The following is a 26,545-nucleotide window of genomic DNA, read 5'->3' on the forward strand; positions in this document are numbered from 1 at the left end:
CCCACACCGGGTCCCTCTCAGTTGGTGGGGCATGGGACAATGGGAGGAGAGTATATGGCCTCATACCTCCTGGGCAGCTGAGGGGAATCCGGGTCTGGGGGGGCAGGGTGCTGGGGGGGAGGAGGGACCCTGGGTGCCAAGTGGGCACCTTATCAGTGGTGCCAGGCGGGGCCATCCCCAGGGTGGGGGCAGCATCTCCCTGGGCCCTGTTATCAGCCCCAGAGTCCACAGGACGCTCCTCGGGTTAACGTGTAACCACATGCTGTCCCCTCCACCCCCAGAGCCACCCGCGCTCACACAGGTGCCATTCTGGGGGGTCAATGGCCAACATGGGCGCTCAGGAGGAGGGTCTGCCTGGAAAGCCTTGCTTCTTAGCCCAAGTGAGAGACGCCAGGTGTGGGAGAGGTTTGGGCCTGGGTGCTGGGGAATCCGAGCAGCCTGTGGGAATTGGGGGTCCTGCTCTCAGGTTGCTGGGCTCCCTGTGGGTCGTGACTCGGGTTCCTGGGTGGGAGTACAGTGACCCCGACCTGAGTCCTGGCTGCGGGGCGCCTGCCCCCTGGGAACTCGCTGACCCCCTTGTCTCCCAAAGCAGCCGCGCCTGTGCCTGCGGTTGAGCCCCTTCTTTGTCACCTGTGCTGCCTACTTCCTCCTCTGGATCCCTCAAGACCAGCCGTCTTGGGTCGGCGCCCTCGTCAAGTGCCTGCCGGTGCTTTGCCTGGCCGGGTCCCTGCAAGCTGCGTGCCAAGGCACCGGCCACCGCGTGCTCCTGCAGGGGGCCCTTCTGTGCTCGGCCGTGGGTGATGCCTGCCTCATCTGGCCCGACGCCTTCCTCTCTGGTGAGCAGGGTGGCCCCAGGCTCTCGCAGAACCCTCCTTCCCCTCGGGGGGTTGGGTCTTAGAAGGTGTGAGTGGCCTGGAGGGACAGAGCGGGGCTTTGGGTGCTGTGGTCTGGAGTAGCTGGTTGAGGATGGTCACACCAAGGAGTTCCCGTCTTAAAGAGGGCACAGGAGCCCAGGCAGGGGACCAGCAAGTGCAAGGGCCCTGGGGTGGGCAGGATGGGTAGGTGGATGGAGCCAAGTGGGGAGCAGAGCGAAATGGGGAGCTGGCGGGCAGTGGCAAGCAGAGTAAGGATGGGATGCAAGTGTGCATCTTAAGGTCACTTTGGGCCCGAGGGCAGGGTGAGGGGAACCCCCACAGGGAGTCCGATGTGGTGGGTGGGGGGGGTAGGGGGCTGGCCGGTGTGGATGCTGCTGCTGGGCAGTCCGTCCCCTCGGGCTCTGCACCGGAGGTGACCACCAGGGAGTGACCGGTCCTGTGTCCTCTAGGCGTGGCTGCCTTCACTGTGGCCCACCTGCTCTACCTCTGGGCCTTTGGCCTCACTCCGCTGCGGCCTGGCCTCCTGCTGTCCATCGCTCTGGTCTCCATGCCATACTACGGCCTCCTGCTGCTCCACCTCCCAGCCAGCATGGTCCCAGCGCTGGCGGTCTACTCCCTGGTCCTGGGCTCCATGCTGTGGCGCGGCCTGGCCAGCGGCGGGAGTGTCCGCGGGGGGGCCCTGCTTTTCACGCTCTCAGATATGGTGCTGGCGTGGGACACCTTCGTCCAGCCGCTGCCACATGCCCGCCTTGTGGTCATGATCACCTACTACGCTGCCCAGCTCCTCATCACCCTGTCGGCCTTCCAGAGCCCCCGGCCCAAGACCCACTGACCAGGGGCCCGGATGGACCGGCGGCGCCCCGTGGCCTCTGGCAAGGCCCCCACAGACCCCGGGCTCCTGGACTCCTGCCTGCAAGTGCCTGTGCGGCTCGGGACCCATGAGAACCGTCTGTGGAAAACCACATCCACCGCCGATTCCCCGTGGCCGCCTTCCCTCTGCTCTGACCGCAGCCTCCCACCTGCCTCCCCTGGGCACCTGCCCCCTTCCCTGCGGCCCTGATCTAGTTCATGCCCAAGTAAAGCGGATATTGAAACAGCGACATCTCCATTATTTGGGGGAGGGGCCTCAGGGGAGGGCTTCTCACAGAAAAGAACAGCAAAGCATTCTTTCTTATTTTTAAAATTTTAATTGTATTTTTTTAAGGGTTTTTTTTTTGTCTTTTTTTTTTTTTTGTCAGAGTGAGTGAGCACAGGCAGACAGAGTGGCAGGCAGAGGCAGAGGGAGAAGCAGGCTTCCTGCTGAGCAAGGAGTCCGATGTGGTACTCCATCCCAGCACGCTGGGATCATGACCTGAGCCAAAGGCAGCCGCTTAACCAACTGAGCCACCCAGGTGTCCCAATTTTAATTGTATTTTTTTTTTTTAATATTTATTTGAGAGAGAGAGAGAGGGAGACAGCAAGAGAGAGCAGGGGCAGAGGGAGCAGCAGACAGAGGGAGAAGCAGGTTCCACCCCAGGACCCCAGGACCATGACCTGGGCTGAAGTCAGATGCTTAATGACTGAGCCACCCAGGTGCCCCTATTTTTTTAAATACATGTATGTATGTATGTATGTATGTAGAGAGTGAGCAGTGGGGAGGGGCAGAGGGAGAGAAGCTCAAGCAGACCCCCTGCTGAGCACAGAGCCTGATATGGGGCTCATTCTCACAACCCTGAGATCACGACTTGAGCCAAAACCAAAGTCTGCTTAACTGACTGGGCCACCCAGGTGCCCCTTTTGTTTTCTGAAGCCACTAAGGTCCGTTGGAACTGTTTTCACATGTACCATTCAGGGACATGAGGTCCATCCCCAGTGTTAGGCCCTGAATCTGCCCTTTGCAACCATTCCTGTGGCAACCTTGCTGCGAGCTGTACCCGGGTCCCCCGTTCATACAGGTCAGCATTGCTGACTATGCGTGGGCCTGGGGAACATGGGTCCCCACAGTGTTCCCGGGTCAGGGTACATCCAGCTCTCGGTGACTTTTGCACACAGAGGAGCCCTGGGGAGGTGGCTCATGAGGTCTTCTCATGTGTGCACACCCAGAGATCACGGGGAGGCCTCTGCAAAGCCAGGGCACCCCAGACGGGGGTGAGTTTTAGGGTTTGGGAGGAAGATCGAGAGGGGGAGTCACCACCACCTGTGCTAAGCAAGCATGATGTTGCCCACGAGAAAAAACATGCCTGTACACATGCACATTATGCTAATGAAGCTTACCGCCCACCATTGTGCACTTTGGGACTCTTAAAGCAGAGGGGAGGCTTCTCCACCCATGCCGTGCTCTCAGGGACTCTTAGAGCAGAGGGGAGACTTCTCCATCCCCACTGTGCTCTTAGGGATCCCCAGAGCCCGCTCCTGGTTTTTTTTTTTAAGTTTTAAATTCCAGTGTAGTTAACACAATGTCCTACTAGTTCCAGGTGCATTGTAGAGTGGCTTTGTCCCCCATGCTCATCACATGCTCATCAGGACACAGGCTTCCTTCATCCCCATCACCTGGCTCCACTTCCCCCATCCCCTCCCTTCTGGGCACCAGCAGTTGCTTCTCTGTAGTTAAGACTCTGTCCTGTGGTTTGCTTCCCCCCAAGAGTGGAATCCTGCACGGTTTGTGTTTCTCTGACTTACTGGGTGCAGCATAATACCCTCCAGCCCCCTTCAGACCTTGCAAACTGTAAGATCTCCATCTTTCCGAAGGCCACATAATATTCCAGACGTGCCACACCTTCAACCACCCGTGGACCCGTGGGCTCTCTATACTGCTGCTGCTGCTAGAAAATTCGGGGGCATGTGCCTCTTTGACTCTGTGCTTCTGTGTTCTCTGAGCTCACCCCTGCTTCTCAGTCCCTGCCCCACCGTCAGGCCACTGCATGGGAGGGCCTTGGGCCACTTGAGGCACGCTGCTGTGGTACAACCCTAGGCAGGGATGAGGGTTCCCCGGGGGTGCACTCTGCTTCTCCCGACCTCAGAGGCCCAGCACTGCCTTCCGTGCACACCGGCCTCGTGCCCACGCGGGGGTCGCGCCAGTTAACTCCGCCGCCCAGGTCCCCAGTGCTGCTCCCTCCCGCACCTGGAGCGCCCCCCCCCCCCAGCAGACCTCCCACCCCCCTGGAAAGGACCAAGAAGGGACATTTCCTGGGAACACGTAGGTCCGGTCTAACAACGGTGAACTTTGGAACCTGGCCGTTGTTGGCGGGCATTGCTGTGTTGTGGCCATGTGTGAGGTCGTTTCTACTCCAGCCCAGAAAAAATGTCCTGGTCGCGGCTTTGCAGAGATCCTCTTCACGTTCCAGCCAAGTGTGTGCGGGACGCTGGGCGGGCGGGCTCGGTGGGTGGAGCCTGGGCTCAGTGGGTGGGCCGGGGACCCGGTGGGTGGGTGGAGCCTGGGCTCAGTGGGTGGAGCCTGCCGCGCTTGACCTCAGGGTGGTGAGTTTAAGCCCGACGCTGGGCGCGGAGCCTACTTAGAAAGAAAAGAAAGAAGAGTGTGGACGTTAGTGGTTTATGGTATATCCACAGAGTTGGGCAACCATCCCCGCAGTCAGCATTAGAACCTTCATCACCCGGAAAAGAGATCCCTATCCTCCAGCCTCACCTCCCCGACCACTCATGCCTTCCAGCCCAGCACAATTCATCTTCAAGTGCTCCCGATCATTTGGGATTCGGGTTGTTGTCAGCATCTCACAATGATTCCTGGTTACGACTCTACCCATCCCGGTGCCTGGGTTCCCCGACCCCAGGTGGCTCCTACCCTTCACATCCCTTAGATGGCGACTCCGTTCCATAGGACTGCTCCCCCCTCCCCCCACCCCCCATTCCCCTCGTCCACGTCCTCACTGTCGCCTGGGCTTCTGACCCACCAGATGGGGATGAAAAGTTCCCACCAGCCCCTCCTTGTGTTTGGTTAACAAGCTAGAGCAGCTCACAGAACTCGGGAAAGTCGTCCACTTACCATCACCCGCCTGGGGCTAAAGGGTCCAGCTGGGGAGCAGCCAGATGGGAGAGTCGCTATGGCCACCTGGGGTGTGGGATGGGGAAGTGCATGGGGCTCCAGCGGCCTCTCCCCTGCCTCCAGGTGCCCACCGATCTGGCATGCCATGGGAAGTCCAGGCAAGGCTGGGGGCCCGCAAACTTGACCCCTCAGTATCACCCCATCCTGTCCCTGTTCCACACACAGCTCTGGCCAAAATACTCTCAGATGCCCTGAGTTGTCCCAGGTCTCCACTCGCTCTTCCCCCAAACACCTGCCCTCCACCACTTGTCGCCTTCCTCACGCCTTTCTCCACTCACCAAATCCTACTCTTGTGTGGAGAAGACTCAGCACTGGGGCAGACACCTCCCAGGTATTCCTGCCATGCCCATTGCTACCCCAGTCAAGGCGCATTCATCTCACACTGGGGTCTGTTTCCCCGACCGCCGCCTCAGCCCTGTGCCCTCCGGACCAGAAGACTGTGTTTGCCCACTGAGCTTGTGGCCCAGAAGCTGCAGGTGTTGGGTGACTGATGGGATTGGTTCCAGATGGTGAACGAATGTGGATATAGCTCCTGAAGGAGCCGTATGGGGAGAGGTTAGCATGGAGCACAGGACAATAAGGAGAGGAAGGGGGTCAGGGACTGGTGGTGGCGGGTGACAAGGTTGGCGGCTCGTGGCGGCCTGAGCAGGGATGGCATGGGAGGTCATAGAAGGAGTGGCTGAGACAATAGAACTCCGTGTCTCCTGGTCCTGGAGGCCAGAAGGCCCGGATCAAGGTGTCAGTTGGCTGGGTTCCTGCTATGGGAGTCCATGCCTATCACACTCTGGAAATGGCCGGCCTGGGGTGCCAAGGTGGCCCCATGTGTTGAACGTCTGACTCTTGACTTCGGCTCAGGTCATGGTCTCGGGGTCCTGGGATGGATCCCCGTGTCTGGCTCCACGCTCTCTCTCTCCCTCTGCCCCTCCACTCCGCTCCTCTCTCTATCTAAAAACAAATAAGCAAATCTTAAAAAGAAAGAAAAAAGAAATGGCAGACTTAAAAATGGAGGACAGACCCATGGTTGCTGGGAGATAAAGATCCGGGACAGTCAAATATAGAAGGAGGTGGCTCAAGGTCATTCCTCGGTGACAGGGCAGGGTCATATCTTGACTGGTGGTTGTTCCACGGTTCTTTGCATAGATTAAAATTGGACAGCACTACACACACACACACACACACACACGTTGTTAAAACAACAGCTGTGAAACCTGAAGAATGAGGTCTGGAGCCGGGCAATGGCATTCTACCACTATCGAGCTCTTGCATTTGATAGCAAATTTTATGTGCCTGAGATGTTACCACGGGGGTTAGTGGAACAAAGCTCACAGGGGGCCTCTTGCACTATTTTTTTGCAACTTCCTGAGAGTCTTAAATAATTTCAAAGCAAATTGTCGAAGAAAATGTGGAAATTTATTCATCAAAAACGCAAAACAAAACCCACCAAAGATGAACTATTTCTCTTCCCCCTTCTTCCTCTCCCTTTTCCTTCACTTTTGGGACATATCAGTCCTAAAGCCATTTGATGGGGATGAGCCACATAGGCGTTCATGAATGGTGGTGGTCGTGGGACCAGGCAGGGATCCATTGTGGGGCGTCAGGTGCAAGTGGCGTGGGGGGGGGGGTGTGTTCATGTGGTGGGTGGGCCCGTGTGCAGAGTCTGTGAGACTGAGCAGATGAGAAGGGTTTCACACGGGCCAGGAGCAGAGGGTGGAAAAGGGAGCATATACAGGAGGCTTGCTTGTGGAAATACATTTATGAAGTCTACACAGGCTAGATGCGCTCTAGCAGAGAAAGGAGTTCATACTACAGAGAAGAAGTGAGTGAGTTCCACGTGAAAAGATGGCCAATGTCATTGGTCATTGAGGAAATGCCAATCAAAACCAGGAGGTACCACCTCTCCACCAGCAGGGCTGGTGATGGTCAGAAAAAATCAGAGGTGTTGGCAAGGGTGGGAGAAATGGGAGCCCTTGGGCGCCACTGGTGGGATGGAAGACAGAGCAGCCATGGTGGGAAACAGCATGGCAGTTCCCAAAACAACTAAACACGAATGATGTGTTTATGATCGAGCAATTCCACTAAAGGGAATATACCTGAAATAATTGGAAGCAGGGTCCCGAAGAGATATACTTTTTTAAAGATTTTATGTATTTATTTGACAGAGAGAAATCACAAGTAGATGGAGAGGCAGGCAGAGAGAGAGAGAGGGAAGCAGGCTCCCTGCTGAGCAGAGAGCCCGATGTGGGATTCAATCCCAGGAACCTGAGATCATGACCCGAGCCGAAGGCAGTGGCTTAACCCACTGAGCCACCCAGGTGCCCCGCCAAAGCGATATTTGTACACCCATGTTCAAAGCAGCATTATTCACAATATCCAAGAGGTGGGAGCAACCCAAGCGTCCATCGACACATGAATGAATAAACAAAATGGAGACCGTCTTGTATATGTATGTAGAGCAGAGGATCACTCACCAGCTGGTGGTGACTTGTCCCGAGCCTCACCGATGGCCCCCACCTCCTCCACCCCCACTGCTGACAAAGGAGCTTGGGCTGCCCTCCCCCTGAGCCTCCAGGGAGTTCCTTGTAGAGGACTTGTGGGGTTCACTGTAGAGCTGATGGGAAACACACATTGTGGGACTTGTGGATGGGCTTGGGGCAGATGAAGGGGCAAGGCACTGTCTGATGTCTTGCCCCTAAGAGGCCTGTCTTCCCCCTTCTAGCATCCAACCCAGTCAGAAGCCTAAAGGTAGAGGCTCAGCCTAGCAGTTCCATCACTCTGAGAAGGGGGTGGTCCCTGAGGGTCTAGGCCCTCAGCTATACCTCCATGGGATCCAGTGGTCTAGGGAGAGCATCTCAGGTGGTCCTCATAGCACTGTAGACACCTGGGTTGTGATGGATGCACTTGAACTCTAACTTTGAATGAATTCTTAATGCGGACTGAACAGGACAGAGTGAGCAGCTCCAGGGAGACCCCCTGTGTGTCTGCAGGTGACAAATGACCCTCCCTTGGGCTGACCCTCCCAAAGAGAAAGAGAAAGGTCATTGCATTTGATTCCCGAGGCCCCCACAACGAAGTACCCCCAACTGGGGGCTTAAGGCAACAGAAACATGTTGTCTCACAGTTCTGGAGGCTGGAATTCCAAAATTGAGGTGTTCTCACGCTCTCTTTGGAGCCTCAAACATCTTTTCTCACCTCTTCTGGTATCTGGGGATGGCTGGAAATCTCTGGCATTCCTTGGTTTGGAGACTCATCATGCCCGTCTCTGCCTCTGGCTTCTTATGATGTTCTTCCTGTTTGTGTCCAAATTTCTCTCTCCTTCTAAGGACACCAGTCATTCAATTTGGGGCTCACTCTACTCCATGGGAGCTCATCTTTACTTGACTATGTCTGCGAAGACCCTTATCTCCAGACAAGGTCACATTACCAGGCACCAGGGGTTAGGACCTGGACATAAGACAACCCACGCAGTCAGCAAGGTGAGGACTCGCCAAGACCACTCCCGGCTTCAGAAGAAGCTACTCACTTGGCAGCTCCCAACAGGGTCATGGATCTGCACAAGGAAGCTCAGACCGGCAGCTCCATCACCCTGCGATGGAAGGTCCCACTAACCCCCATTCTCAGGCCTACACATACTGGGTCCAGTGAGCTGCTGGGGAACATCCCCAAGGAGACCATGACCCCCGAGGACATCAGGCCAACCAGACACGAGAGACGAGTCACACCTACTATGAGGTTCAGGCCCTGGAACCCGGGACTCTGTACAACTTCAGCGTGTGGGCAGAGAGGAGCAACGTGGCCAGTTCTGCACAGGGCCTCCTTGAATCCACAGGTGAGTTGGGGCCCCTTCTACCCGGTAGGGACCTCAGTCAGACCTGGGGGCAGTGGGCGGTGAGTGGACTCCAAATCCCATGAGGTCATGGGGTCATAGCTTCATAAGCTGAAGTGATACAGAGCATACAGGGCTCATGGGAGTTGTAGTTTGAAAGGTCTGTTGTGTGTCCCTTTGGGGAGGACAGACTATGAGACATGAAGAGGGATTTTGGTTCTGGGAAGGAAAGGATGGGCTAGTTCTCAGAGAATTGGCACCACACGTGGGAAGTGGGGGGTGGTAGAAAGCCCCCCCATATGGCTCCTACTGACTTCTCCTGTCCTCTCCTCCCAGCCCCAAGCCCGGTCACCATCACCTCCTGCATCAGCATCTCTGGGGGCCACGGGGTCGTCTTGACCTGGTCCTGCCCCCGAGGAGGCTATGAGGCCTTTGAGTTGCAGGTGGGTGGACAGCAGGACTCTCAGAACAGGTCGTCCTGTGGGAAGAGGGTGTCTGTGTGGGGTCTCTGGCCGGCCCAGTCCTACCCAGCCATTGTCACGACCATCTGGGATGGAATGAGGGCCCCGTTTGCCTCTGTGACCGCCACCACGAACATAGGTGAGCAGAGCCCCACGGGGATGGGAGCCTGGAATGAAGAGCTAGCTGAACCCCACTGCCAAGGCCATGGTCACTGGAGATGGGGAAGGTGCAAATGTACTTGGTACCCTGGGGACACCTTTGTCATCAGTCTCATCACAGAAGAAACAGGAGATGAGAGGCCAGGGACTCAACATCGAGTCCCTCTTCCTCCTCTGGGTGGGGATGGTGTCGAAGCCCGGAGAGGCTCCCAGAGCGAGTGACAGAGCGTTATTAGCCGCCTATCCCTGCTTCCCACTTTGTCACACGTAGGACAGAAAGTGGTAGATAAGGCCTTGCCTACAACATGACCACTGTGTGGGCACAGTGGGGCTGTGGCCTGCGTCCGAGATGACCCCTATGATCCACGCGTCCCGGCTTTCAGGCTCCTGTGCAGTCCCTCCCACATGAGAGAGGCAGGTGGTTTAACGAGTAGGATGTCCCAGCAGCGATGGTGTGTGCCTTCCGTCTTGTTCTCTCTCTCGGACCATTCACTCCAGGGACAGCTGGGAGCGTGCTGGGTGGGCGCCCAGATGTCCCGTGCATGAGGCATGAGGGGAAGACCTGAGGCCTCCCACCAGCAGCCGCGCCCGCAAACCCTCCTGCCAGGCAGTTCCCCAGCCGTGGCCGGAAGCCTTTGGACCCTGCAGCCCCTGCTGACATCCTGGAATCCTCCTCCCTAGCCAGAACTGCCCAGCTGGGTCGCCGCTTGACCCTCGCACACAGAACTCGGGAGAGAGGATGTGTTCATGGTTGTCTACGGCCCTCCAGTTGGGGCGATTTGGGGCTCAGCCGTGGGTCACCCATGCGTACGTGTCCCCTCGCTATAACTCACGACGGCTCCTTGAGGTGGGTTGTATTTGTCACAGGGATGGAGAAAGGGTGGGCTTTTACCATTTAGGAGACCCAGCAATGCCTGTGACCCCAGAACAGGGCAGAAGCAGTCAGCCGCTCTCCATCTGTAGACAGCGTCTCCGATTCCATTTGAAAATCATGAAGACAGAGACACAGAGGGTTTAGATGAGTGGAAGGTCCCATGGGCAGTTAGTGGGAGGGACGTAGAGGTGGGCGTGTGATTCCAAGACTCGTGTTCTTGCTCTCATATTGCCCGTGAAGCGAAGGAAGCCACATGTGCATATAAGTAAGTCCCCCAAATACCCCAAGAAGCCCATCTGGACACTGGAGGTCTGAGGGACGGGGCAATGATTCAAGCGTGTTAAAAGTCCTCATTCTAAGATTTTGTATGTACAAACTCATCTATTATTCACAGCATATTTATAAGGGGTTATAGCCTTTTTTTTTTTTTTTTTTTTGTAGTGAATTTGAGTCACTGTGCATTGAAGCCACATGTTCAAGGTCACAGGTCGAACGGGCAAGGTGCATAAGCAAACAGTGACCGCCTGGTGTGTGTGACAGATATAGCCCAGAGTCTTGCCGGGGCTAAAAAGACATCCACCCCAGTGTAGTCCCTGTTGGACTGCGTCCCAGGGGAGGAGTGGGAATGAGGTCCTTACTTGGGGAGGGAGGTAAAAACACGTGTCTGGCAGGGAGCCCACATATGCAAAGGCCGGGAGGCAGGCGGGAGTGAATTTGGCTCATTTAGGGAGGGCTGCTGGGTGTGTGGAGGCAGGGAGAGGTGACAAGGCCTGGGTCCATGGCAGAGCCTACAACAGCCCATGGGTTTAGACCCAGCCTGCCCCACTTGAGACACAGAAGGGGGGGGTGTTTCTCTCCTGGGTCTGCCTTCAGATCTGACCGCTCAGGACCTGTGCTGTGCATTCACACAGGAGTGGGGAACAGCCCCATATCCAGGCCATTTTTGTGGGAAAGTGTAAGGCAAGGCAGGAGCTGGAGGGGAGACCCCATGGCCGGGGGAGCAGGGGCATCCAGGCCCAGGACCAGAGCTTAGGCCTGGGGGCGGGGCTGGGAGCCTCCACTTCCTCCTCCTCCCTTCCAGCCCTGGTCTGTGGCCTCATCGTGCAGCTCAGAAAGGGGAAATTCTTGCGTTTAAAGTCCAGCAGGTGAAAGGTCGGGGCCAGGGCATCTGAGTCCTTCGGCAGTGACCAGAGACAGGAGACATGAAGAGGACCAGAGGGAGCCTTGAGGCCTGGGGGAGCCTGGTGCTGCTGGTGAGTGCTTGCAGACAAGGACAGGGGGCTAGGCCCTGAGGGAGTAGTGGCTGAAGGTCTCCTGGAGAAGGAAGCAGGCCTGTGGGTTGTCAGACACACCTGAGCTCTCATAACAGATCATCCACTGTGAGAAGGAACTCTGCTTTCTGGCAAGACTCAGGTTTGCTCACAAAGACCCAGGAGTCCCGGCCACCAGTGCCGTCTTCCCTCAGACCCAGGAGTGCAGACCCCCAGCCCCCTCCTCCCTCAGACCCAGGTGTCCAGGCCTCCAGCTCCTCCTCCCTCAGACTCTGAGTCTAGGCCCCCAGCCCTCTCCTCCTTCAGACCAGGTGTCTGGCTGCTGGCTCCCAACCTCTGTATCCTCTCCGTTTCCCACCCTGTTGATTGCTCTCCTGTGTGGAGTCTTCCAAGGTGGTATTTTTCAGGAAGTGTAACCATTAGGTATATGTCTGTCTGACCTTATGGGTAGAGCTGACTCCAGCTTCTGGCTTCCCCGAGTCCCACCCCTGCCACACTCTTCTTTCTGATCCCAACACATACGCACCCAGAAAAGACAGAGGGCCATTGGGGTGACCTTTGTTAGAGCCGAGTCTGGGGATGGAGACAACTCCCTGTGTCCCCCCTCTCCCTCAGGCACAGAAATGCTCAGGGTGGGGACAGAGCACGGGAGGGTCACTGACTGGGCCCTCCCAGCACCACAGTCTCCCCTGGGTCAGGGAGATGAGACTCTGAATCTGACTCTTCCCTCTGGGTTCTCTCCAGGGCCTGTGCAGCTGGACAGGGTCCTGGGCAACTGGTGAGTGACCCCTGCTGAGTGTATCCCTTACACGGAGGGGAGGGTGCACTGAATACCCCTGAGCTCTGGTGGGGGGGGGTGGTCTCAGGGAGGGAAGGGTGATTCGTGACCGGTGTTGATGAACGTGGTCATTACTGGACTCGGGCCAAGAGCTGGGGCTACTGGAGGCACAATGCCGCTCCCGGGTCACAATGGGCTCTCCTTCCCGAATCTCAGTCCCCAAGCCCGTCAGAAACCTGAGCGTGAAGGACCAGACCAACAGCTCCATCACCCTGGGTTGGACAGAGCCAGATGGCACGGCCTCTCAGCACTACCTGTACAGGATCCAATGGGAGGGTACCGGCACACCTGGGAACAAAAGCACGGACAACACCAGCGTCCTTGTGGACGGACTGCAGCCCGGGTCCTGGTACCAGTTTGCCGTGTGGGTGGAGCTAAATGGAACCCGCAGCTCCCAGGAGACTTGCAATGTCAGCACAGGTGAGAGGCAGCCACCGCTCCTGTTCTTGGTGGGGGGACAGGTCGGTTTGGAGAGCTGACAGGACAGTGGAGCTGACACTAGCCCACGTCTCCTTGGTCTTGTGGAGTAGGAGATGAAGAAAGAACATCCCAGGTTCTGAGTTGGGACTAGTCAGGGTCTAGGATCCCTTATGCAGACCATAAGACTTAGCTGCCAGGGCTAAGACTTGAGCACAGGCATGTGTCCCCGGCCGTGGGAGATTAGGGGTGTGGAATGTGGACACTACTCCAGCGTCTTGAGTCTTCTCCTGGTCCCCAGATGTGTCACAGTCTTGAAGGTGGGGCTCAGACCATCAGCTCCCTCACCCTGATCTGGGAGGTGCCTCTGGCCCTGGCCTTCAGGACGATGCGCACTGGGTCCAGTGGACTGGAGAGGGAGACAGAACTGCGACCCGACACTCAGCTGACTTCAGTTTCACAGTGGAGGGACCCCAAACTGAGACCTCATACAAAATCTCTGCGTGGGCTGAAAGGAATGCAGTGCCTTGCTCCGGATAGAGCCTCAGCAGCTCCACAGAGGACAAGCATCAGCGCCCACTCTCTGTTTTGATAAGAGGTTAAGAACTGGCCAAGGTGGCATCTCCTCTGGTTCTGGGGTCCAGCCACCGTCTCTGTGACCTCATTGAGCCAGACCCAAACCCTGAGTTGGCAGGAGAGTTGTGGCCATTCCTGGGGACAGGCCTTTCTAGAGGTTGCCGCTGAGCTTAGGGCTGCAGGTGTCCAGCCCTCCCTGGGTCCCATGTCTAGGAAGTGCTCCTTGACAAGTCTGGCTGCACAGGGAGGCTGTGTTCTGGCTCTTGTGGACCAGGGACTGGGCACTCTGACTCTCTGCTCCTTCTGCCAGTTCCCAATGTAGTGACAAGTCTCAGGATACAGAACCGGACCAACAGCTCCCTCACCTTGAGCTGGACAGCTCCCGTGGGCCCAGATCATCCTTCCTACACCTACTGGGTCTCGTGGGTCATAGAGGGCACTATGGTCATTAACACTCAGGATACCAGGGTCTCTAACACTTCGGATACGAGGATCACACTGGAGCAGCTGGAAGCTGGGAGCTTGTACACCTTCACTGTCCAGGCGGAGAGGAATGGGGTCAGCAGTGACATCAGGACACTCACAGAAGCCACTGATCAGACTCAGGCTGGGTCTAGACAGACCCAGTACTGTGGAGATGGGGGAAGGAGGGGACTGGGGAGACTTTGGCGACCCCACCTAGCGTCACTGGACCTTGAGCTTGTAGGTCTGCTTCTAGGAGGAGTCTGTCCTCAGCAGCCAGGGATTTCTAATTATGAGGCTGTCTTTGGGTAGGAAGAGAGTCCCTGACCACCCAGCACCACCCCCTCGGGAACCAACAAAGCCAGAAGAGGACAAGTGCACACTGAGAAGTGCACACACTTGTCCCACTGTATTGGCTGAACCCAAAGGGACCCGTCTCTCAGCCTATACATGGCCAGCCCCAAGTGTGAGATGGGAACCAGGATTATCCCAAGAGCTAGGTTCACTGTGGGTGGATGGAACCTGCAACTTTTAGTCTTCGGCCATTTGGGCTAAGAAGACTGAGATCAACAGCTCTGCTCTGTCTAGAAAGGAGTGTCCAGAAGTAAGGAAGGACCCTGCCTCAAGCTGCTCCTTGGGAAGACAGTGTTGAGAAAGGTGATGAGTGGGACCCAGGGTTGTAGACACAGGGCAGAGAGGCCCTGGGGGATCTTGGTCCCCACCTGGCCTCTTTTCTGTGGTTCACACTTTCTAGGAAGTGGACTCATCTGATGACTGAGCAATCAGGGGATGTGAGCAGGCTCGGGATGGAGGGTCCTTGACCATACAGCCCCTTGAGCTTCTGTGGCCATGTGTCAGCTCCCAACAGGGTCATGGATCTGCACAAGGAAGCTCAGACCAATAGCTCTATCACCCTGCGATGGAAGTCCCCCACAGACCCCCACTCTCAGGCATACACATACTGGATCCAGTGGGCTGCTGGGGAACATCCCCAAGGAGACCATGACCCCCGAGGACATCAGGCCAACCAGACACGAGAGACGAATCATACCTACTATGAGGTTCAGGCCCTGGAACCCGGGACTCTGTACAACTTCAGCGTGTGGGCAGAGAGGAGCAACGTGGCCAGTTCTGCACAGGGCCTCCTTGAATCCACAGGTGAGTTGGGGCCCCTTCTACCCGGTAGGGACCTCAGTCAGACCTGGGGGCAGTGGGCGGTGAGTGGACTCCAAATCCCATGAGGTCATGGGGTCATAGCTTCATAAGCTGAAGTGATACAGAGCATACAGGGCTCATGGGAGTTGTAGTTTGAAGGGTCTGTTGTGTGTCCCTTTGGGGAGGACAGACTATGAGACATGAAGAGGGATTTTGGTTCTGGGAAGGAAAGGATGGGCTAGTTCTCAGAGAATTGGCACCACACGTGGGAAGTGGGGGGTGGTGGAAAGCCCCCCCATATGGCTCCTACTGACTTCTCCTGTCCTCTCCTCCCAGCCCCAAGCCCGGTCACCATCACCTCCTGCATCAGCATCTCTGGGGGCCACGGGGTCATCTTGACCTGGTCCTGCCCCCGAGGAGGCTATGAGGCCTTTGAGTTGCAGGTGGGTGAACAGCAGGACTCTCAGAACAGGTCGTCCTGTGGGAAGAGGGTGTCTGTGTGGGGTCTCTGGCCGGCCCAGTCCTACCCAGCCATTGTCACGACCATCTGGGATGGAATGAGGGCCCCGTCTGCCTCTGTGACCTGTCGCACCGAGAACTCAGGTAAGCAGAGCCCCATGGGGATGGGAGCTACAGGGACCCGGTTAGGCTCTGCTGGAAGCAGTCTCCGTTGCCTAAGGGGTCCTGTGTGTTTTTCTGTTTGCTTTGCTTTCTGCCTTCTTTCTTTCTTTCTTTCTTTCTTTCTTTCTTTCTTTTTTTTAAAATATTTTATTCATTTGGCAAAGAGAGATCACAAGTAGATGGAGAGGCAGGCAGAGAGAGAGAGATAGAGGGAAGCAGGCTCCCTGCTGAGCAGAGAGCCCCATGCAGGACTCGATCCCAGGACCCCAAGATCATGACCCGAGCTGAAGGCAGCAGCTTAACCCACTGAGCCACCCAGGCGCCCTCTGCCTTCTTTCAAACAGCTTTGTTGTGACATAATTCACATATCATCCAATGCACCCACTTAAAGTACACAGCTCAGGGTTCCAGAACGTCCGTGGGACTGTGCCACCCCATTTCCTTCACATGGAACATTTTCCTTACTCACCCAAGAAAGGTCACCCCCTTAAGCCATCATCCCTTGATTTCCCCATTTTCCCAGCAACCTAGCCTAGGGAATCTCAAATTCACCTTTTGTCTCTGAAGATTTCCTCGTTGAAGATAGTTCCTAAAAACACAGTCAAGCAATATGTGGTCTTCCGTGGCTGGCTTTTCTCACCTGGAAGAACGTTTCTAAGGTCCATCCATGTTGTAGCACGTGTTGGTGATATGTTCCCTTCTTTTCGCCCAGTAATATTCCATTGTATCGAGAGACCACATTTTGTTTATCTATTTGTCTGGGGATGGAGCCGTTGGGTGGTTTCCACATTTTGGCTGTTACGAGTAAGTTTGCTATGAACATTCATGTATGTGATTCTGTGCAGACGCATGTCTTTACTTCTCTTGGGTATATACCCAGAGGACCCATCATGGGATCAGATGGGCGACTCTGTGTTTATCCTTTGGAGCACCGCCAATATTTTTTCCAAGGTGGTTACACCATTTTTTGCTCATCACTGGGGTATTTTGGGGAAGTCTGAACCTCTTACTCCGGAAATCTCTGATGGTTTACCTTTGACCGTGGCGCTAGGCTTCGCTGTGCTCTCTCAGTCTCTTCCTGTGAATCAGGACCTCTTATAAGATTGGGTCTGTGATCTGGGGAGAGATGGCAGGTCAGGGCAAGGCTAAGTAGATGCTAGTCACTCCTGGGCTTCTCTGGGCCCTACTGCTGGGGAGGGTCTCTTGCTTAGCAAGCAAGGTCTGTGGGGGACCAGGTCCATGAGGGGAATGGCCTCCCCACCAGGCTGTGTCAGAACCTACCAGGCCTGTTGACAGGTCCTAGTCACGGAGACTATTGGGAAGCTGCAGTCTAGGGCCCCCGAGGCTGATGGAGGCAGGCTGCGGGCTGGAGTCTGTGCCAAGACCAGGTGTGCAAGGACAGCTCCCAAGAGATCTGTGCCCGTGAGAGTCCTGGACCCAGAACGTCGGCCCCACCATCGCAGGCGAGCCCTTCTGCTAGCAAACAGAACCTTGGAGAAGACAAGCCTCCATGCTGGGGAAAACCTGGAATGCAATCAATGCTGGACAGTGGCTTCCCGACCTTGGCACTATTGGCTTTTGGGGACGGATCATTCTTTGTCCTGTGCATTATAGGATTTCGAGCAGTACCCCAGCCTCCCCCTGCTGGATGCTAGTGCACCACCACTCCAGTCGTGACAAGCCTCAGTGTCTCCAGACATTGGTGATGTGCTCTCTGTGGGCAAAGCGCCCTCGCTGAGGACGATTAGAGTAGGCCGAGGTGGGGCTGAGTTACTCCGGCAACCAGGCTGCCCAAGCAAATGATGTCTTTGGACAGGCTCCAGGAGAAGGCTGGGTGGGAGGTGGGGCTCTATCCAGAGGCTTTCTCCCTCTGCCTTGCTGTCCTCGCATCTGCCCTGCAGGCCCACTGGTCACAGTCCGGGCCAGGATGGAGGCAGGAGAGACAGGGTGCTAGTAGATGAGGTCGACTCTAACAGGTCCCCACGCCCCCTCCCCCAGGGGTCATTGTGGGAGCCATTGTTGGTGTCACCCTGTTTCTCATCCCCGTGGGTCTGCTGATTTTCTTCCTGAAGAAGAGGTAGGATTCTGCATGGGGCTCACTGACCACCTGAAGGGGCGGGGCCCAGGGGGAGTATAAGGGCCCCTGATTCTGGTCTGACACCCTGGGCCTCCCACTGCAATGTCTTTTTTCCAGGCACGAGAAGAGCCAGAGGGAACCAGCACCCAGGGGTCTGGTCTTCAGGTAAGCAGAAGGTGCTGGGGAACATCTGGAAGGATCACTGTCAGGTCAAATCAAGGGGTGTTTGCTGGTCACCGGAGAGGTCAGAGGGTGGGCTCAGTGAACCCTCGCACACAGTGCCCTCTGTGCCAAGGATCACAAGCCTTCATGCTTCCCATACCCCGGGCCGAAGGCTTTGGAGGCGGTCCCGGTTCCAGCTCTGGGATCTCATGCATCCAACAACACACTCGCTGAACACCTCTTACGTGTAGGCGCTCTTCTAGGGGCTGAGGGCACAGTGAATTAAAGAAAGATTCCTGCCCTCATGGAGCTTGCATTTGAGCATGAGAAGTCCTTAATTAACAAGATCCTAGTGGTTGTGACTCTCACAATAGAGAATAGAGCAAGAGGTGGGGATAGAAAGGGTAGAAGAATATTTTAGATCGGGTGTTGAAGTTAGAGAAGATTGTAGATGGGTGTCGAGGAAAAGCTGGACTAAGAAGATGACTAAGAGGAAGTCATTTGTGCACAGACTCACGTGCATGTCTTGGGAAAGGGCATTCCAGGCAGCGGGACCAGGAAGGGCAAAGGCCCCTTGGCAGGGGCCTACTGGCAGTGTTTCCAAAATGTTGGTCAGTCCTGAGACTGAGGAAGGTGGTGAAGAGGGTAGCGTAGGACATGAGGTCAGAGGGGTATCAGGTGGGACCAGATCAGCTAGGGCCTTTCAGATACAAGTGAGGAGTTTGATTTTACTCTGAGATAGGAGTTTTTGGAGGACTTTGAATAGACTCAGTGACCCAATCTAACCTATTTATAAGCAAAGGCGAGAGTCAAGAGACAGAGGAAGTGGTATGTAATAACCCAAACAAGAGATGATTGTCTTGGACCAGGAAATGGTCAGAGGTAGTCATATTCGAGATATGGTCTGAGTGTTTGAATAGCAGGTCTGGCTCAAGAATGGGCGTGTGGTGTGGGAGCCAGAGAGGGCTCGAGGGTGAGCCCAGCGAATTCAGCCTGGGCCGCAGGAAGATGGGAGTCGCCTTTGCTTAAGAGGGAGTGACTTTAGGGGCAGGTTCAGGGGAGAGTATCAGCAGCTCAGCTATGGACATGTTCAAGTTTGAGCTGTTTGGGCGACCTCCACGCAGAGATGCCTCTGATGGGGCGGCTGGACAGACAGTTCAAGAGAAGCTTTGTGCAAGTGTTTTCATCACTCTGAGTCGACTCTGTGTTAGAATGATCCCTAGGGACTGACAGAGGAGAGACGCGAAGCTGGGAGACCAGCCGAGACGGGCTGGACGAAAAAGGAGGTGTGAACTGAGGCAGGGGCGTAAGAGGCAGATGCATGGGGTGTGGGGAAAGGTGATGTCCAGTGCGTCCCTTGCTGTAGAAGCTGTTCTGGCTTGCGTCCCACCCCTGGTAAAGCTGACTTCTCCCCACCTCCCTCTACAGCATCGGTGACAAGTCATGAGTCTAGGCAGTCACTGGGTCACAAGCCTGGCCCTCTCTCTACTTTGAGCACGTTGCAACTTCCGTATCTGTGTCCTGATGTCCTCGTGATAACCCTCCCGGGCGTCAGGTGCAGGTTTCAGGAGGCGGGGGCCGGGGAGCACACCGATAGGAAGCTCAGGAGAGCGGCAGGAGGAACTAGTGTAGGATTTTGGAATCAGAAGTGTAGAGCTCAAAAGGGAAGCCTTGGGAGCGGGCCAAGTCCTGTAAGAGTTTGGTGAGTGTGCAGTGAGAAGATGGGCTTGGAGATGGACCCTCAGGGCCATCCATTTTGTCTCGTGGATGCAGAAAGAGGGGCCCATGGAGGAGAGGGAGATGCAGCGGCCAGGGGCCTGGGGGTGGTGGCAGCAGGGGAGGGGGTCCAAGAGGAAGGGAGGAGTGGTGGGCGGGGCTACACGCTGCTGAGCAGTCTCCCCAAGGACCGCCTGAGAGGTGGCCTTTGGAATTAGAGAGCAGGAGGCAAACGAGATTGCGGGACTCTGGGAGAAGATGTCCTTCCCCCATGGAGCAATGCTGCAGACCCTTGGAGAAGGCCTTGGGAAAGTTCAACCAGCAGAGCTGTCTGAACACGTTTTGTTGCTGTTTAGGTGCAATAAAGCCAAAGGGTGGAGAGATGACCACCACTGAAAACACAGGCTATGAGACTCCCAGATCCCAAGAGAGGGGGGCACAGGATAGCCCTCAGGGCTACACAGGGAAGCACCCAGCTCAACCAGGAAAGAGGGGAGCTGGGGGTAAGGCGGGCAAGAGCCTCGATCATGGTTTCTGTGGGAAGGAGTGGGCAACAGCAGGCTGACAGGCTCGGAGGGAATCACTTCGCTGAGCTCTGGGGCACAGGGGCTGCCCCTGGGGGCCGAGGGCAGGTGCTTAGTGGCCCAGAGCGTGAGACCCCATGGAGGAGGTGGTGTGTGTGTGGGTTTAACCACAGCTCAAGACATGGGACACACTGGCCCCCAGCCAGGGTCTCCAAACTGGGTCGAGACAGGGTTTCTAAAGCTGTCCTGCAGGGAGAGGAGCAGGAGGGGGCTGCAGCTGGGGCCCCATGAGTCAAAAGCCTTTTTGTTCATATAGACGAGAGATTACTAGCGTTTACTAGCTAAAGGGAAAGAGGCAGAAATGCAGACGAGGAGGAGGGACTGATGCTGGAGAGGTTGGAACGAATTGGAACCCGGGAGACGCAGAGTGGCCCGAAATGGGAGAAAAAGCACGTTTTTCCTTTTTATAATTAAAAATGACTTTAATTGTGGTCAGTTACACATAACATAGCATTTGCCGTCGTACCTGTCTCTGGGTGTCCAGTTCCGTGGCTGTAAGGACGTTTATGCTGTGGTATAAACATCACCCCTGTCCGTCCACGGAACATTCCGTCTTGTAGAACTGAAACTCTGCCCCCATGAAATGCCCTCCCTCCTCCCCTGCCCCAGCACCTGGCTGCACCGTCCGCCTTCTGTCTATGAATCCGACAGCTCTAGGGACCTCATTGAAGTGACTCATCAGTATTTGTCCTTCTGTGGCCGGCTTATCTCACTCAGCATCATGTTCTCCAGACTCATCATGGTGTAGCCTCAGTCGGAATAACCTTTCTTTTTGAAAGATTTTATTTATTAATTTGAGAAAGAGAGTGAGAGAGCACAAGCAGGGAAAACTGCAGAAGGAGGAGAAGCAGGTTCCCCACTGAACAGGGAGCCCAATGCCAATCCCAGGACCCCGGGATCATGACCCGAGCCCAGGGAAGACACTTAACCAACTGAGCCTCCCAGGGACCCCCAGAATGTCCTTCCTTTTTAAGGCAAGACAATATTCCAGTGCACAGACGCCGTTTTGTCCATCCGTGTTTTGCCGATGAACGCAGTGTTGAGTGAGTGAGCGGAGAATGAAAGATAGTGGACTCTGGGCTGCTTCTGCCTTTATTCTTTGAATAATGTTGGTATGAACCTGGGGGCACACTTGTCCTTTCAAGACCCCACTTCCTGCTTGGGAGTGGGACTGTAAATCAAACACACCGTTTTGACCCAGCACGTCCCCTTCTGAGTATCCGTGTGCAGGAAACGGGACTGTTCTCTCTCTCTCTTTTTTTTTTTTTAAAGATTTCACCTACTTAGTTGACAGACAGAGATCACAAGTAGGCAGAGAGGCAGGTGGAGAGAGAAGGGGGGGAAGCAGGCTCCCCGCTGAGCAGAGAGCCCGATGCAGTGCTCAACCCCAGGACCCTGAGCTGAAGGGAGAGGCTTTAACCCACTGAGCCACCCAGGTGCCCCGGGACCACTCTCTTGATGAGGTATGTGGGTCCCCACGTTCCCTGCAGCCTTATGTGTGCTGGCAAGATTCGGAGACCCTGAGCGGCCACTCATGGGTGAGTGCATACGGAAAATGTGGTGTAATGCAACGGAGTATGATACAGCCCTAAAAAGGAAGGAAATCCTGACATTGGTAACATGAGGAGCAGATCCTGAGGACATGAAACTAAGTGAGATAAGTCAGACAGAGGAAGAGAAATTCTGCATGACATCACTCGTATTTGAAGTTTAAAAAAACAAAACTGAGTTCATAGAAACTGAGACCAGAGGGTAATGGCCAGAGGCAGAGGAAGGGGGGCTGGCGAGTTGGGTGAGAGGGATCGGAAGGCGCAAACTTCCGGTTATAAGATGATAAGATGAACAGGTCCTGGGGATTCTAAGAAACACACAACAAGGGACACCCGGGTGGCTCAGTGGTTAAGCGTCTGCCTTCAGCTCAGTTCATGATCCCAGGGTCCTGGGATCGAGCCCCGCATCAGGCTCCCTGCTCAGTGGGAAGCCTGCTTCTCCCTTTCCCATTCCCCCTGCTGTGTTCCCTCTCTCTATCAAATTAAGAAAGAAAGAAAGAAACATAATAACGAGGAAAAAAAAAGAGGGGGGCTTCTCTCTCTTTCCAAGATCACAGAACTGGAGGAGCTTAAATTCTGCCCCTTTCCCACAGCTTCTCAGAGGACATCCTGGCGGAAGACTTTGCTGACCATGTCAGGAAAAATGAGAAGGACAGCAATTTTGGCTTTGAGGAGGAGTACCAGGTGGGCGGGAAGCCCCAGTGTCCCCCGCCTCCCCCGGAGCTCAGACCTCCTCACACCCTTTGGGCTGAAACTAAAGTAGGGCACCTGTTTTGTTCGCTGATGCAAACAAGAGCTTCTGTTTTTGCATCCTCGAAATCTTACACTGTGATGGGCCCTCAGGTCAGTCCTGGAGGAGCACCTTTGTTTTCCTCTGAAAGGGTTTTCCCCTTTCTCTCTCCTACCTCTCCAGCCCCCACTATTCCCCAAATCCTCCCAAGTGCTCTGAGGGGATGGGGGTATGCATGTTTTATTTTTGTGGGTGCTAGAGAATTCCAGGGCGTGGGGTGAGTGGGGTGGTGCTTTATTTTTGTGGGTGCTAGAGAATTCCAGGGCATGGGGGTGAGTGGGGTGGTGCTGAATGGGGTACCTGCAGGGGAAGGTGGAGAGATTCCGATGTACGCTCACCTCCCCTCTGCCTCTGCCTCCAGCAATTGGCTCTGGAGACCTACAGCCAGTCTCAAACAGTGGCCCTGGCTCCTGAAAACAGCGCCAAGAACCGTTACAGAAACGTGCTCCCCTGTGAGTCTTCGGCCTCTGCTGATTTCATGACTTTGTCAACACCAGTCCCCCACCCCTTATCCCCTAGGGGACACCAAGCTCCTGCCCCTGAGAAGTGGGCACCCGGTCCCTCTTAGAGTTCCCAGTGCCTGTCTGCCGTCTGCATGACTTCTGTCCCTGGGTCTCTCCCGCCACATGCTCCTCTCTGCTTCACTAACCTTGGCCTCTCCCCCCAGATGACTGGTCCCGTGTGCCCCTGAAAGCCATCCAGGAGGAACCAGGCTCTGACTACATCAACGCCAGCTTCATGCCTGTAAGGTGGTGGTCCGGAGCCAAGAGGGTGCTGGGCCTGGGTGACGCCGAGATGGGAGGGACTGGAGCCTGTTTCCCTCTACCAGGGTCTCGAGAACCCCCAGGAGTTCATCGCAACCCAGGGCCCCCTGCCCCAGACGGTGGGTGACTTCTGGCGCCTGGTGTGGGAGCAGCAGAGCCGCACCCTCGTCATGCTGACCAACTGTGTGGAATCTGGCCAAGTGAGAGCCCTGAGCTCCAACCCACCCCGCTGGCTCAGACACAGATCCCACCATCCACCCTGACCCAGACCTCGCTGAGTCCCTGCCATACGATGGCAGCCTCTTCTGGTTTTCCCAGCACATCCCTTGGTTCATATAACCCACTGACCTGGAGAAGGGAGGGGTCCCCCTGGCTGGGATTAATGGACCCCAGCTGTGCTGGGGTCTTACCTCCTCATTAGGCACCGAATGCAAGTGCCCCAGTGTAGACGGGCAGCGGATGGGTTGTCTGGGGCCTCCTATTCTCTGACCTCCCAGTTTGCCCCCAGGTGAAGTGTGAACATTACTGGCCTCTTGACGCCAAGCCCTGCACACATGGGCACCTCCAAGTGACGCTGGAGGGTGAGGAGGTGCTGGAGGACTGGACAGTCCGAGACCTGACGCTCCAGCACGTGAGTCTGTGGTAACTGGCCAGCCCCATCCTGACGGTCCATTCCTCCCCTCACACCTGTTCTGTGCCTCTGAGCCCCTCCCAAAGCCAAGCCCTCTGTCACTCTCCCAGGGGACCACAGTGTGCCCACAGACGCCCCCCCCCAACTCTCTCCCTCCCCAACCCACCCTCACTCTAGATGCAAGAGCAGAAAACGCTGCCTGTGCGACAGTTCCATTACATGACTTGGCCAGACCATGGCGTCCCCCACTCCACAGACCCCATGCTGGCCTTCCGGAAGGTGCTGCGGCAGTGGCTGGACCAGACCGCGGAGGGAGGCCCCCCCATTGTGCACTGCAGGTGAGGACCTCCTCATGTGAGGGGAGTCAGGAACATGGGTCAGTGGGTCCTCGGGCATCTCTGCAGATGGGAGAGAGGAGGCAAGGATGGAGGACACAGAGGCAGAAGCAAAGGGGCAGTGAGGTAGAGGGACAGGAGGTTGGGGTGACAGGACTGGAAAGCCAGGCAGAAAGGTCAAGGAAGGGAACACAGTGGTGGGGACAAGGGAGGGAGGGGTGAAGAGCAGGAGGGGTGAGCACCCAGCGGTTTTGAGAAGCATTTGGAACACCTCCAACGCTGTCCAGGACCTCACCTGTCGCCATTCTCCTGATACTGAGCTTGATGCCTCTGAGATGAGGTTCTGGGGGGGATCAAGGAGCACGCTCCAGAGGGGCAGACAGCCTCTGAAATGGGACTCTGGCTGCAGGGACAGCCTCGCTCTCCCTGGTCTGCAGGGCAACCTCATGACCAAAAGGGGTTCCTCCCCGCTGCAAAGCTGGGGAAGCCCAGTCAGACAGCTGAAGTCTTGGGTTCAAGGCCAGTTGGAAGTGGCCGAACTGATGCCTGGGCTGGCACTCTTAAACTCTGTGCTGAAGTGTGTCCCAACACCTGCTCTGTCCCTGGAGAGCACCCCTTGGAGGTGTCCCCAGCAGGGGGTCAGCCCTCCCTCCCCTGAGGTACAGAGGGGACTGGTACAGACTGGTCACAGGGATTAACTTGAACCATAAAAAGGAATGAAGTACTGATTCGTTCGAGGTTGTGGAGGAATCTTGAAAACCTGATGGTGAGTGAGAGAAGCCAGACACAAAAGGTCCCACGTCATCTGATCCCACTTGCAGAAGATGTCCAGGATGGGAACCTCTCCAGAGCCAGAAGACAACTCAATGCTTACCAGGGGCTGGGGACAGGGGAGCTGGGGGAGCGACTGCTCAATGGGCACAGGGTCTCCTTCTGGGGAGATGGAAGTGTCTAGGAACTAATTAGATCTGGCAGTCCCACAGCATTGTGAATGTCCTAAATGCCACTGAATTGTTTTCTTTTTGTTGTTGTTGTTGGTTTGTTTGTTTTTTTAATAATCAGCTTGGGAGTTCCTTTTCTTGAGTGTGAAATTCAGCTCTGTGATTTATTGTCTAAGTGACCCAGGACAGACAAGTGACCTCATGTCACTCCCCCTCCATTTTCCCATCCCTGAAATGGGTATGCTGGCAGCTCCAACTTCTCATGGCTGGGGGAAGTGTAAAGGGTATGTCAGGCACTTGAGGCAGGGCCTGGCAGAGAGATGGAACTCCAGGCCTAATCACTCACAGTGGCTTTTCACTCTACTCAATAACCCCCACTTACACTGTATCCACCCCCCGCAGAACACTGTCTTGCCGAATAATACCCCGATCTTGGGTGCTCAAACACAGATCCCTCTGGTCAGCCAAGATTCCCCTCCCTGTGACCTGACCCCTTCTTGTTCCTGTCTAGTGCTGGTGTGGGCCGCACGGGTACCCTCATTGCCCTGGACGTCCTACTGAGGCAGCTGGACCGGGATCAACGTGTGGGGCCCTTCAGCTACGTGCAGAAGATGAGGGAAAGCCGGCCTCTGATGGTGCAGACTGAGGTGATGGGGCTCCTGAGGGCATAAGGCCTGGGGCTTCGGGAGGGAGGAGGTCAAGGCTCACCCCCCTGCCCTGTGTCCCTCCCCAGGCCCAGTATGTCTTCCTGCACCACTGCATCCTACGGTTTCTCCAGCAGTCAGGCCGAGTCCCAACAGACAATGGGGTTGCATATGAGAACCCGCTGTATGAGAATGTCTGAGCCTCAAGAGGGCTGAGATGCCAGACCGGCTAGACTCGAAGTCTGGACCCCCACTTCAGCCCAGGTTCCTGGAGTCCTGGGACAGCACAGGGCTGGGGTCCCAGACTCTGGGGTCTTGCAGGGGGAGAAGAGGCCTGGCAGCCTAAACTATTTCCATGGAGGATGAAGGACAGGTGGGAGCAGGTATCCTGGTTATCCAAGTATTCATGTATCCTGGACTTCCTCTGAGGAAGGACGGATGGGAGCTAGGATTTCCTTCTTCTTTGATGGAGGAGGAGACTGGGGGCTCAGGCTGCAGGGTCTTTGAGAAAGAAGATGGATTCTGAGGAAGGAAGAAATTAGAGTCTGGAATTCTAGTGACCCCAGGAGCAAGGGCAGGCAGGATCGACCCAGAAACCAAATCAGGCTCCTAGTATCTGAGATTTCCCTGCACCCCACTGCTTGTACATATTTTCTCTTCTATCCCATAATTTATTAAATCACTATTCTCTCCAGAGACGCTTGCTATAGTGGATTTCTGGGTCTGGGGTGGGAGAAGGGCTGGATTCCTGATGTTCAGGTCCTGAGGCTAATGTCCTGG

At 55.7% G+C, this 26,545-nt stretch overlaps 2 protein-coding genes and 1 pseudogene across 6 annotated transcripts; all 3 read left to right on the forward strand.

Annotated features, from left to right (window-relative positions):
• Positions 1 to 198: 198 nt before the first annotated feature.
• On the forward strand, positions 199 to 1,972 carry TMEM86B (transmembrane protein 86B). 4 transcript variants are annotated; one of them, XM_059151813.1, is made up of 3 exons: positions 199 to 394; positions 590 to 836; positions 1,325 to 1,972. In XM_059151813.1, exons 1-3 carry the CDS (start codon positions 260 to 262, stop codon positions 1,705 to 1,707), a joined length of 765 nt encoding a protein of 254 aa, XP_059007796.1. In that variant the 5' UTR covers positions 199 to 259; the 3' UTR covers positions 1,708 to 1,972. The 4 variants fall into 4 exon arrangements, with proteins under 4 accessions (XP_059007796.1, XP_059007799.1, XP_059007797.1 ...); XM_059151816.1 differs by having other exon boundaries at positions 200 to 380; XM_059151814.1 differs by having other exon boundaries at positions 202 to 394; positions 593 to 836.
• LOC131817666 (receptor-type tyrosine-protein phosphatase H-like) lies at positions 1,720 to 9,970 on the forward strand (annotated as a pseudogene).
• Positions 9,971 to 10,978: 1,008 nt separating this feature from the next.
• LOC131818803 (receptor-type tyrosine-protein phosphatase H-like) lies at positions 10,979 to 26,459 on the forward strand. Of its 2 annotated transcripts, XM_059153493.1 has the most exons (16): positions 10,979 to 11,484; positions 12,247 to 12,280; positions 12,497 to 12,760; positions 13,644 to 13,927; positions 14,653 to 14,953; positions 15,287 to 15,553; positions 17,570 to 17,648; positions 17,766 to 17,813; positions 22,254 to 22,344; positions 22,812 to 22,902; positions 23,118 to 23,194; positions 23,280 to 23,414; positions 23,723 to 23,845; positions 24,023 to 24,183; positions 25,633 to 25,768; positions 25,855 to 26,459. In XM_059153493.1, the coding sequence occupies exons 1-16, from the start codon at positions 11,434 to 11,436 to the stop codon at positions 25,963 to 25,965; spliced, it is 2,253 nt and encodes a 750-aa protein (XP_059009476.1). In that variant the 5' UTR covers positions 10,979 to 11,433; the 3' UTR covers positions 25,966 to 26,459. The 2 variants fall into 2 exon arrangements, with proteins under 2 accessions (XP_059009476.1, XP_059009477.1); XM_059153494.1 differs by lacking the exon at positions 13,644 to 13,927 and having other exon boundaries at positions 10,986 to 11,484; positions 14,654 to 14,953.
• Positions 26,460 to 26,545: the final 86 nt, after the last annotated feature.

This window comes from Mustela lutreola, chromosome 16, assembly GCF_030435805.1.
Source record: "Mustela lutreola isolate mMusLut2 chromosome 16, mMusLut2.pri, whole genome shotgun sequence".
In the NCBI taxonomy this organism is placed as follows: domain Eukaryota; kingdom Metazoa; phylum Chordata; class Mammalia; order Carnivora; family Mustelidae; genus Mustela; species Mustela lutreola.